Source organism: Lagopus muta, chromosome 3 (genome assembly GCF_023343835.1).
Source record: "Lagopus muta isolate bLagMut1 chromosome 3, bLagMut1 primary, whole genome shotgun sequence".
Taxonomy (NCBI): Eukaryota; Metazoa; Chordata; class Aves; order Galliformes; family Phasianidae; genus Lagopus; species Lagopus muta.
Window position 1 is genome coordinate 272,904 of NC_064435.1, and position 12,339 is coordinate 285,242.

At 53.5% G+C, this 12,339-nt stretch overlaps 1 protein-coding gene across 6 annotated transcripts in view; it reads right to left on the reverse strand.

The window, feature by feature from the left end:
- PUF60 (poly(U) binding splicing factor 60) overlaps positions 1-11,278 on the reverse strand; it is a 29,604-nt gene extending 18,326 nt beyond the window's left edge. For 2 of the 6 annotated variants that reach the window (XM_048940189.1, XM_048940187.1), the window contains exons 1-2: positions 11,156-11,278; positions 1,442-1,537 (exon numbers count right to left, since the gene is read on the reverse strand). In XM_048940189.1, coding sequence (XP_048796146.1) covers positions 1,442-1,537; positions 11,156-11,182 — 123 coding nt within the window. In that variant the 5' untranslated portion in view covers positions 11,183-11,278. Of the gene's footprint in view, positions 1-83; positions 1,420-1,441; positions 1,538-10,587; positions 10,738-10,910; positions 11,098-11,155 lie in introns of those variants that run through there. The other 4 variants (XM_048940188.1, XM_048940193.1, XM_048940190.1 and 1 more) reach the window with 4 other exon arrangements.
- Positions 11,279-12,339: the final 1,061 nt, after the last annotated feature.

Consider the following 12,339-nt stretch of genomic DNA (forward strand, 5'->3'; position numbering starts at 1 on the left):
TGTTAGGAAAGCAGCATGCACTACACACTCAGTATTTCCCCTCTTCCTCCCTCTGCCCCTCAGATCCCACCGCAGCACCTTACCTGCTGGGATGAGGGCAGCACAGATTGCCTCCTTCAAATCCTTTCCACTCAGAACATCTGGACAAAGAGGTTCTACGGAAGGGAAAGGGGCTCCTAACGCCCGTGCCCAGGCTCTCGGCTATGCGCTACCCCTCCCTCGCCTCATTGCATCTGTCCTCTTCCGACTCGAGGGACCCATTGCTCACGCTCACTGAAATGCTCCAGCATTCCAGCTCCTAGCCTATGGACACAAAGCTGATTCCTCTTTTTTTTTTCAGTCTTCTAGAACTCTGACAAGGCCCAAGCGTTACACCAGCGGTGTCAGAATGGTGGCTTTTTGTCAAAGGAAACCTAACGCCCACAGACGTGCCTGTGCCCACGGGCCACACACTTTCAGCCAAAACCCCTCAGGCACCTGCTGTCCATGGCTGCACGTGTTTGGGAGGTGCCAGGGAACAGTAGGCTCTAAACCGTGGCTTTGAGACGCGTGCTTCGGTAACCTGGAAATGGACAAGGGGAGGATGTACATCTGTCAGCTACGGAGAAGCCAGAGGAAACGAGGCCGTCTCACACTGTGAGCCAAACACACACACAGGCAGCTTCAGCACAACGGGAACATTCACATGAAGCCTACCCACAGCAACGCCAGGCTCACCTCACCAGGATGCGGAAGGCGCCTACCCCACAGCTCCCACACCCCCTGCTTTGCTTCTCTTTCTCCCCTTTTCCTCTCAGCAGCAAAGTGGGCCGCAGGTCAGCAGTAAAGCTCCCCACCAGCTGCACAAAGCGGGTCCAGGAACAGAGCCGGACTGAAGTTTCATCTACATTAGGGCTCGGGTGGGACTGCAAATTGCTGCGTGCTGCTGGGTGTCCTCACGTGGAAAGGAGGATAAGGGGACAACAGATATCGTGTGATGCTCCTTGTGTGGATGAAATGAGAGAGCTGGAGCATATCAGAATCCCACTGCTCGTGGTGCAAGGCTGCTCCTCACGGGAACTCTGTGGCGGTTGCACATCGTCTCAGAATTGCAGTGTGATCTGAAGGCGTTACGATTTGGGTTTATAAAGAAACAAATTACAGCTCCTACCCCGATGGTAATTCCAGGATGTGCTCTCCAAGAATCATCTTTAAACTGCAAGCTAACCCAAGCAATCCTTGGGCGCAACGCTGAAGGTGTGAATGCACAGGGAGCACACGCATTCCCCCTGCGCGCTGCTGGCAGGTGAGCTCTGCTCTTGTAACAATAAAGGCGTGTTTCAAAACACAGCAAAAAACAGCAACCGTCAAGCAAATAAAACTAAACCAAACACGTGAAACCAACCGAAGAAGAAGAAGAGTGATGGAGTGCGAGACACAGAGCGACGTGGGGTAAACTCACCTTCTGGAGGGCCTCCTGCTGCTCGGGTGTGAGGGGGGGGAGCCCCAGTTTGGCTGCTGTGCTTTGACCATTTTCCATCTTAATGGACTCTGTACCCTAAGGAAACAGAAAAGCACTCGTGGAAAAGCTGTTCTGACAAAACCATGCAGATTTTGTATTTCCAGAATGCCGACGTGCCAGCGCTGGCTAAAAGGCCTTCCCAAACCTGCTGGTGCGTCATGGAAACCTGCTTTGCGACAGGAATGCTGAGGCCCCTTCCCACGGAGCACCATCCAACCCCAAGGTGACAAACAGGTTGGCAGCTCAATCTGAACAGCTCCCCAACCATCATATTCGCAACAAAGAAAAAAGAAATAGCTCCCAGCCTTCACTTCTACCACCTCCATCCCACCCCCTTCACTTCTACCACCTCCATCCCACCCCCTTCACTTCTACCACCTCCATCCCACCCCCTTCACTTCTACCACCTCCATCCCACCCCCCGCTCCACCAAACATCATCACCATCTCTCCATCACTCCTCACACCGCTCTGTTACCCTCAGTTTCTCTTTTTCAGTGTTCCCTCTGTTCTCCACATTAAAACACTGCTGTAGGTCCCGAGTCACACCACCACTGTTCTCATCCCTGCTACGATGCACATCAGCTGCACATGCAAAGTCCTTCACCCAACACAGGAATAAAAGGAGCTGCTGGGCTCCTGCACTAATTTCTCATGGTATCACTGATGTATGAAATCCTTCTTTGGGTTTAAGGCATCCTACTGCCTTCATGCCGTGTTTTATACCAAGCTTCCTTCCTGTGAAACAGCCAACCCACTGTTTTACCACGTCAGGTAACAAGAAGTCTCCCTAAGGCACGCACGGCTCACACCTCCCTGCTCAGCACCTACCAACTCGTGTTCTTAACACGTCCCCTGCCCTCGCAGTCCCCATCACATCACTGCTGTGCTCATCATTAAAGCCTACTGATGCGTACCTCAGTTCTGCAGTTACAAATAAAGAACGTGTCAGCGGTCTCCAACAAGAGCAGTACTGGGGAAAAGGAAAAGAAAAAGAAACAGACCCGCTCAGGTTCACTCAGTAAAACAAGAGCAGCTCTCCTGGCACCACAACAAAGCCGTCCCATGGGAACAAACAACAGTTTGGATGGAAGTAACCAGCAGCTTAGCAGCAGTACCGTTCCTTCTGCTCACCTGGTCCCATCCATTCAAACCCAGTACTGACTGACAGTGTTTTCCCCTGCAGGCACAAACACTTCTGACACACCGGGGTCCTCCCCACAGGAAGGATCTCACTGATGCATCGAGGCCTCACGGCCCTGATCCCAAAACATAGACCAGCTAAGAGCTGCTCCTTGGGATCGCCCAACGCCTCGCTCTGCCAAAAGCAAAAGATCCACGCCGCATCTGCACACAAACTCTGCACTTCACTGCGTTCTCTTTATGCCTCCACGAGCAGAGCAGTGCAAGCAGGCTGCTGCTGCAGCTCCCTGTGAGATGCAGGGCTGCGTTACAGCCAGCACCAGCACTGGGGCTCAGGCACAGCACACACTCACCCCCCTAAGGAGCCACAGGCACTGTGAGAATGCTCCAACACTTTAACCAGCCAAATTCCTTCCATAGCAGCGATGGACACCACCTCAACACTAATGCAGCTCCAGTACCTTCGTGTTATTCTCAATACAGGCTAATGATTTGATTTTTAAATTGCCATGGAAACAAGAGGTTGCCAAGTTTAAGAGGTGAACAGCAGAGAGAAGGCAAATGCCACATATCTGTGTTCTCAGCAGACACCCTGAGGTACAGAGCCAACACAGCCATCCTCGAGCCCTCCGCTGAGAAAGGTGGAAGAAAGGCCCCTCAGCTCAGGGCCTCCTCTGCATGCTGCTCACCTACAGAACCACCAACTCCACCTGCGCCCAGAGCAGCTCAGACGCAGCAATCCTTAACACCAGTGCCACCAAGTGCCTCCCCTGAGGGCTGGCTGCACCCCAAGGCCCGCTGCTCCATTCACAGCCAGCACAGAGCTCTGCACCAACAGCTGGGGCTGCCCCAGGACTGCAGCTCCCTTCTCCGGAGGCAGCGATGCCACCCGTCCTCCCACCGGCAGACCTGGGGGAAAGCACTGCTAATCAGTGCTTAGCCAGCTCATTAACCAACTTCTTGTTTCTTAACCTGGGCATAAAGAGGGGTGGCATTCCTTCTAAGACAGACTTCTAGAGGTGCCTGTGCCCTGTGCCTGTTGGTGTTTAGAACACATGTGGATAATGCCCTCAGTGATGCTCCGACTTCAGGCTGGTCCTGAGGCAGCCTCGCAGCCAGACCCACCCCTGCTGTAGGCCTCACTATGGGGACCATTCCAGCCTAGCTGACAGCCACCAGAGCACCCTGCTGGACTGGGGATTCCTTCCCACGAGGTAAACGGTGCTCATCTTCCCAACAGAATCCTGCTCACTCCTTGTGCAGAGCTGCTCTGACTTCCATTCACACAGACACACCGCACCATGGCAGAAGCTGCTCTCCTGCAGACTCAGAGGAAGGAGTGAGAATGGACCACAGCATTGCAGCATCACAGCTGCAGCCATCCATCCCACACCAGGACTGCACCCTGGGCCTGAAGCCACACACCTGCCCTGCTCTGCTGCTCCTGTCAGCTCCGCCTGCATCATTCCTTAAAGCAGAACTCAGCTCCCCTCCCAACCCAACTGAGAATTCCAGAATGGACAAATATCCCCACCTGCCCGGCAGCAGAGAGGTACCAGGCTGAATGGACCTCCCTCCGCAAGCAAAGCGCTACCAGCGTAAAAATTACCATGGAGCAAACCTCAGATAAGGACACAAAGCATGAACGTAAGCCATTCACCCACAGAGCAGCCACTTCACCCACTGAAAGGTTCCTCCCAGTTCAGCCACCAGTCTCAGAGTACCACTGAAGGCTGCCTGCATGCTGCCTCCCAGCAGGGCAGCGAGCTGCACACCAGGACAGCCAACGGAGCTGCAGGGTGAGCTCAGTGACATCCAGAGATGCCCTAGGTCATCCATAGCCTGTTGCACAGCAGATCCTGACCATGTCTCAGCCTCGAGCTCATTCTAAGGGAGCTGTGAGCATTCTCTGGTATAACAGACATCAAGCAGACATGAAATAAACTCTCCTAATGTAAAAACCCTCTGCGCGAACGCTGGAGCACAACAATCTGGAGTTGCAGTTGCTTCGCTGGACCCCGTGGACTGCAGTTCACAACACCATAAAATAACACACAGAGATCTGGGGTGAATTAAAAAGAGCAAAAAGAAAAGCTGACACACAAATAAGAACAGCGGCAGTTGGAACCACTGCAGCCTCAGGAGCACACGGCTGATCAGAAGGAAGCACTGCAGGGCCCACACTACAACTGAGAACAGGAAGCAATCAGCAAAGCCATACGGCAACGGCCATCTGTGCAGGGCAGGAAGGCTTCGCCATCTCCAGGATTCATTGCGACCACGGAACACTGAAAGAAAGCCAATGTGCTTCCCAAGCGTGCGAGGGTAACAACAGCACCAGGAAAAGCCTCAGCACGATGCAGGTGGAGCTGTCAGGCAGCAGTGGGACAGCAGCTCTGGAAAAGCAGGCTGTGCTTCACACTGCACCCTTTGCAAACTGCCTCATCCAGCAGCAGAGAGCAACAGGAACGTGTGTCACACTGCCAGCAGGAGGGAGAACGTGAGCTGCCTTCACAGGGAGAGAAACACAGAGTATACCTGGTGCTACGGACGCTGCTTCTGAGCGCCGCGAGGCCTTTGCCTGGTTTGAACTCCAAGAGTTCAGGCGAACCTCCTGGAAATCTACTCCAGGGCTCAGAACCTCCCTGAAGTACAAACACACACAAGAGAAAACAAATACAGAGGCTCGTTTATTTGAGGAACCATAGCAAGTGAGCGACACAGGAGATGAAATAAGGTAGGAGTGGAAAAAGGACTGATGGGATAGATGAGTGGACAGTGAGGTGGGTTGAGAACTGGCTGAGTGGCAGAGCACAGAGGGTCGTTGTTGGTGGTGCAGAGTCCGGTTGGAGGCCTGTAAGCAGCGGTGTTCCTCAGGGGTCTGTGCTGGGTCCGGTCTTGTTCAACATCTTCATCAGTGACCTTGATGAGGGGATGGTGGCCACCCTCAGCAAGTTTGTGATGATACCAAGTTGGGAGGATTGGCTGAAGGCCGTGCTGCCATTCAGAGAGAGCTGGGCAAAAAAAAAACTGGATGAGCTTTAACAAAAGCAAGTGTAGAGTCTTGCATCTGGGGAGGAAGAATTGCATGCAGCAGTACAGGTTGGGGGATGAGCTGCTGGAGGGGAGCTCTGCGGAGAGGGACCTGGGTGTCCTGGTGGACGACAGGTTGCCATGAGCCAGCAGTGTGCCCTTGTGGCCAAGAGGGCCAATGGCATCCTGGGCTGCATTGCACAGAGCGTGGCCAGCAGGGCGAGGGAGGCGATCCTCCCCCTCTGCTCTGCCCTGCTGAGGCCTCACCTGGAGCACGGCGTCCAGTTCTGGGCTGCCCAGCACAAAACAGACAGGGATCTGTTGGGAAGAGTCCAGCGGAGGGCCACCAAGATGGTGAGGGGCCTGGAGCATCTCTGCTATGGGGAAAGGCTGAGTGAGCTGGGTCTGTTCAGCATGGAGAAAAGAAGGCTGAGAGGGGAGCTGATCCAGGTCTGTCAATATCTGAGGTGTGGGGGGCAGAATGGCGAGGCTGGACTCTTTTCAGTGGGGAGTGGAGACAGGAGGAGGGGAAACGGCTGGAAACTGCAGCATAGGAAGTTCTGCACAAACATGCGCAAGAACTTCTTTACGGTGAGGTGACAGAGCACTGGAACAGGCTGCAGGGAGGTGGTGGAGTCTCCAGCTCTGCAGATGTTCCAGACCTGCCTGGATGCCGACCTGTGCGACCTGCTGTAGGGAACCTGCTTTGGCAGGGGGTTGGACTCGATGATCTCTGCAGCTCTCTTCCAACCCCCACAATTCTGTGATTCTGTGATACTTGAGGAGTAATTCGCCAACAAGAAGCTTCACTAAAAGTACTTTGTTATAGAAGTGGTTAATCCTCGCTCTGCTCACATCAGCGGCTGGAGGGCTGTGCTCATCACGGTGTGCTCACACCGCACAGCCCCACAGCAGTGAGGCTGAAGAGCCACCAGCCCAAGGCTGTGACAAAGGCAGTGCTTTCATGTGCACGACAGATTTAACTCCCAGAAAAGACCTCAACGTGCACAAAAACCACCACCTCGGCTCAAAAACCACCGCCTCAGCTTGTGGCTCACAGCTGCAACTTGAACTCTGCAAGCCCTTGTGTGCGTGGCGCCCTTCCACTGCTCCTCACCCCAAATTGCTGCTACCAGGATGGGAGCACAGCCTGTTGGCGCCACAGCAGGCAGTGCAATGAACATGCTGCAAAACACAAAGTGTGCAGCACATCCAAGGTCCTTCCATCAGCACTGCCAGGTGTGCTACACACAGAGCAGGAAGGCATTTAAACCTCCCCAGACATCCTGTGCCCAAAGCACTTCAGTAACCACAGGTTTGTGTGAGCAACATCTGTTTCATTGAAGCAAAGAAGGAAAGTCTACAGCATGCTTCAGTGATGCTATGTGGCAGCATTCTCCTGGAGCTCCAAACTCAACACAAGTCCAACTTCTGCAAACACAGTCCTCAAAACACACAAAGGAGCCACGATCCCCTGACACAGCTCTCACCATGCTTTGTAAACGACTCCCAGCTGCACCAGAACTGAGCCATTAAAACCAACACTGTTCTGGGTGTCACCTTCACATGCAGCACCCACTGCCCTCCTGACCACCATCAGGGCAGATGGAGGTTGGATGTCAGGGGAAGTTCTGTGCTGTGAGAGCGGTGAGGGGCTGCAACAGCTGCCCAGAGAGGCTGTGATGCCCCGTCCATCCCTGGAGGTGTTCAAGGCCAGGTTGGATGGGGCCCTGGGCAGCCTGGGCTGCTGTGAAATGGGGAGGTTGGTGGCCCTGCCTGTGGTGGGGGGTTGGAGCTTTGTGGTCCTCGAGGTCCCTTCCAACCCAGTCATTGTGTGGTTCTGTGATCTCAGCCCCTTGGCTGCGACTGCCCAATGGAGCATCAGTGTGCCAGCCACGAAGCACAGCAGCTGGGAGGACAAGGCCCAGGGCTGGCTGCACGGCAGCATGCTGGGGCACCCAGAGGTAACTGCACTAAGGCAGCATTTGCAATGAAACGACATCAAGAGCCAACAGTCCAAGCTGCAACGTGCAGGGACATTCCCACAGCACTGCTCTCACAGCAAAGGTCTGCATAGTGCAGGTGCACCTGCTGCTGTCCAGGCCCTAAAGAACAGCTGAGAAGGGCTCAGCGTTGGGCTCTCAGACACTGCTCAGCCTGAGTGACACGTGGGCCGTGGCAAGAAAGGAAGAGATGCCAATACAGACAGCATGCCACGTGAAACACTGCGTCACCTGTCTGCCTGTCCTGCAAGCAGAGTCACACGGCCTACAGTAACAGCAGGGATGAAGGGATCCAAAAGAAGTGCTGAGAAGTAAATGGAGATGGAGGAGAAGAAACAGCAGAGCTGCCCCAGGTAAACAACAGTAACACTATGGGTAAGGAAACGCCCTGACAGAGCTTTGGTGCCAACTGACTGCATGTGGCATCAGAAGGTTAGAAGATCAGCTCAGTACAAAGCCTGCGTCTACGTGAAGTTCAGGTGTGGGAAATGAGGGTCCATTTTCTCAGTGACAGAGCAAGCTGGGGAAGGAGGGATGGAAGAAGCCAGATGAAGAGAGATTTGTCTGCTAACACAGCATGATGCTTACATAAAAAGCATTCAACAATGTGAACTGAATGCCTGGTAAATCTGTGGCACCAGATAAGCACGCGATGAACACGAAAGCGATCCGACATCGTGCAGCTTTCACAGGATTTATAGGACCCAATTCAATCTCCTTAAAAGATGCATTGCTTTTGACAAAGGAACATCCTCTCCTTTCCATTTTTTACTGTTTTCCCAAGTAACTGCTTCCAGTACAACAGCAGAGCCCATGCTCTGAAAGTCCCCACTCAGAAAGTAAGCTGGGAACAAAAGCTGTGCTTGCAAAACCCCAGAGCTCCGTTTGTTTGTCTTCACTGAACTTATTTTGTCCTTCACTCTCCAGCCTTTCCAGCCAGCCACCAAATCTCAATTGGCCCTGAGCAGAAAAGCACCGCGGCTGCACTGAGAGAAGCAGTTTGTGCAGCAGCACTGGCCTGACCTCAGGCACATCAGAGCAGCCTCCCTGCCAGCACAGAGGGGAGACCTGAAGCAGCCAGAGGCACCAAACTCGGAAGGAAAGGTGCCACTGATCACACAGCACGACTGACAGCTGGGATGTTGAACTCAGTCTGGATCTTAAGGACTAGAAACAAGTGTGGGTCAGTACAGACACGCAGTGCCTCCAAGCCCAGTGAATTAACACTGCGCTGGATGGTCGGATCCGGCCGGTTCCCAATAAGATCGGAACAAAACTCACACAAAAACCACACAGACCATTAAGAATCCCTTCATGCCACATCCACACCTCTGAGAGCTGTGTGGAAACGGGCCTCCATCGCCCCCCTTGGCAGCCTGCTGCAATTCACAAGCGCTCTGTTTGTGAAGAAGTCACAAACCCAAAGCACGGGCGCCGTTCCTCATCTCCCATCCCCATCACAAGCTCAGGTGTCCTTCAGTCCCAGGACTGCTGCTGCCAATTTCTGGCATTCACCCACACATCAAAGCTGCCTCCCAGCTGCTGCTGCCATGGACAGCCATTAGAGGAACCTACATTGAATTGAATGCCACAGAGCCAAAGTTAACTCTCAGTGTTACAAGAGTAACACCAGGATCATTAAGGCCAGCTTGGGCTCCACGCAGTGCTTTGTCTGCGACAGGATTACAGCCCTCTGAGTGGGAACTGATGCTGCAAGCTGACTGACTTCAGCTTGAATGCTCAGGGTTACAAGGCAATGAAACAGAAATAATCCAACTCCTCATGCTTACTGCAGGCTGCTCCCAAGAAGATTCAATCCAAACACCAAATCAGTAGGCAAGCGACCCAGGAGTTGATTTCACAGTGTGAAATCTTACTATTGTAGGTAAATAGGTAATGCATATCTACATAGAATCTCTGAAACAATTCCTTTACTTTTCTGTCTGTGCTGTAAGGTAATTTCCAGAATGGAGCTGTGGTTCTGATAGCCACAGATAGATATATAGATAGATATATAGATAGCCTGACTGCAGCCACCCCACCACTGCACTGCATGCAGCAGAACCAGATGGAGGCTTGCTGTTTTAAAGCTGCCACGTTACTTTCCCATTGAAAAGGTGTATGTTGCTGTTTTAAAACATCCAGGGACCAAAACATGGAGGGACAGCAGAGCAATTGGCTGAAACAACATGCTGGGAGACAAAGGACAGTCACTGCCTCAGCTCTGAGGGAGAACTAACGCTTTACTCTCATGTTTCCTGAGCAATGCAACATTCCTTTCATTCTTCATCATCTTGGGAATCAAATGTAGCTTTACATGCTTAAAGCTTAAATGCTCGTCCCCAGAATTAATTTGGCTAATTGCCTAACCTAACGAAGACCTCATTAAACAAGACAGGAATCAAACTGTGAGTTATTTGTATTTACTCCTGATTCTGAGCGCCAACATTCATGAAGTCAAACAAGGAGGGCTCTAAGAAACACCTCCTTCATAGTACAAAGGCAGACCCTTGTGTGGGCTCAAGGTTAACAGCTTTAGAATCAGTTCTGTTCACAACAAAAATCCAACGTTTTAAAGAAAACGACGGCGGGGTCAGGAAGCAGAAAGCACAAAGACATTGTGAAGCATCCTGCTGTGTCACACCAGTGGTCCAGGCAAAGCTGTGAGCATCAGATGGTGTCTGGGGAGCACAGCACCACGGCCACCCCTTGGGTAGCTCCCCAGCATCCAGTTTTCACACCACGGGTTCCCCCAGCCGTGCGACACAGCAGAGCTTTCATGTTTCCATTTCACACAATTCCATTTACAATCATGTATTTTGCAAAAAACAAAAACAAATCAGTGCAAGAAAGGCTGAACGGCACCTGAACAAAGCATTTAACTTCCAAAATTTGAGATTTCACTCACATAGGAAACAAACAAGCCTCTGAAACGAGACTTCTGGTTCCACACCGCATCAGCGGTCTTTCCTTGAGAAGAAATCTACTGAACCTTCCAAAAACACGACGGACTCCTACAGTGATCGGCGGGGTTGGGATCCCTTCGCGAGCAGATAACCTGGCAGCAAACACAAAAACACCGACGCCTCAGCGCACGGAGCCCCTCCATCAGAGCTAAAGCCAACAGCCCAACCCCGGGGCCGTACCCTACGAGGCCTCAGGGCGGAAAACATCCTAAAATACGCTAAAATCCTCTCATGACAACGGCGAGAACTTAATTCCCCAACGAACCTCGAGCACCGGGAGCGACGTGTCGGCCTGCAAAGCCGCAGCCCCGGCCGGCAGCGCCAGGACAGGCCGCAGCCCCGGCCCGATCCAGCGCGAGGCGAGCAGAGAGCCCCGAGCAGCAGCCGGGCCTCGGAGAGCCGCAGGACGGCCCGAAGGAAGCCGAGCCGAGAAGGGCCGAGGCGAGGAGAGCCGCCCGAGCGATCCGGCCCGGGTCGCACGGAGCAGAGCCGGCGCGGGCTGAGACTCACCAAGGAGATGGTCGTTGTGGCCGCCATCTTGTCCACCCCGTCGGCGATCGGCACGAAACTCTCGCGAGAACCTTCAGGAGCGCGCAGAGGAGTAACTCTCGCGAGAGGTCCTGTAGAAAGACTCGGGAGAACATCTCGCGAGAATGCGGGTGAGAGCGGGCGGGACGACGGAGTTGGCGCCAGCCTCGCTCTGCTTCCGCTTCCGCTGCCACCCACCCGTCGCAGAGCGCCCCCTACGCGTTGGGCGGAGCGATGAGCTCCCGCTGGGTGTTGTGGGCGTGCGATGGGTGCTGATGCGCGACATGGGGCAGCTGCAGCACTGTGACCTGTGCCGTTCTGCTCTTCCTCTCGGGTGGCCCAATCTTTTATGCACAGATTTAAATGCACAGGCGAAGTCAGACCAGTGGAAATGCTGTTTCTGCCACAGAGGGTGGAAATGCCACAGGAGTTTTAGGGATCCTTAAGGTTCTGATCAACGATTCAGAAAGTTCAAGCCAATAAAGCTTCCCGAAAGCCGTGCGACGACTTGACATCTCAGTGCTGATGGTCAGGAAGTTCTGCACTGCAAAGCATCTTTTTGTCAGCTAGCAGAAAAGGTGCAACGTCTGAATCAGAACACAAAACCAATCGGCCTTCTTTCTAGCCTGAATTTGAGAGCAGGTAACCGCTGGCAGGCATTCATTACTGAGGCTCAGCGGATCCCTACGCTGTGCAATTGCTAATGACTGTAGATCTTCCAGAACACCTTCTAGTAGATCTAACAGATCTTCTAGCAGATACTGTGCAGGATGCAGAGCACATGGCAGCCGGGTGGCCAAGGAGGCCGATGGCATCCCGGCTTGTGCCAGCAACAGTGCAGCCAGCAGAGCGGGAGGTGCTCATCCCTCTGTACTCAGCTGTGGTGAGGCTGCACCTCAGCGCTGTGCTCAGTTGGGCCCCCACTGCAGGCGAGACAGCGAGGCCCTGCAGCGTGCAGAGAAGGGCAGCGGAGCTGGGAGGGTCTGGAGCACAAATGCTATGGGGAGCAGCCTGGGGGAATGGGATTTGTGCAGCGTGGAGAAGAGGAGGCTCAGGGGACCCCTATTGCTCTGCAGTGACCCGGAGCACTCAGAGAGGGAGGCTGTGGTGAGCTGGGCTCGGCCTTTGCTCCCGCGTAGCAGCGACAGGATGAGAGGGAATGGCCT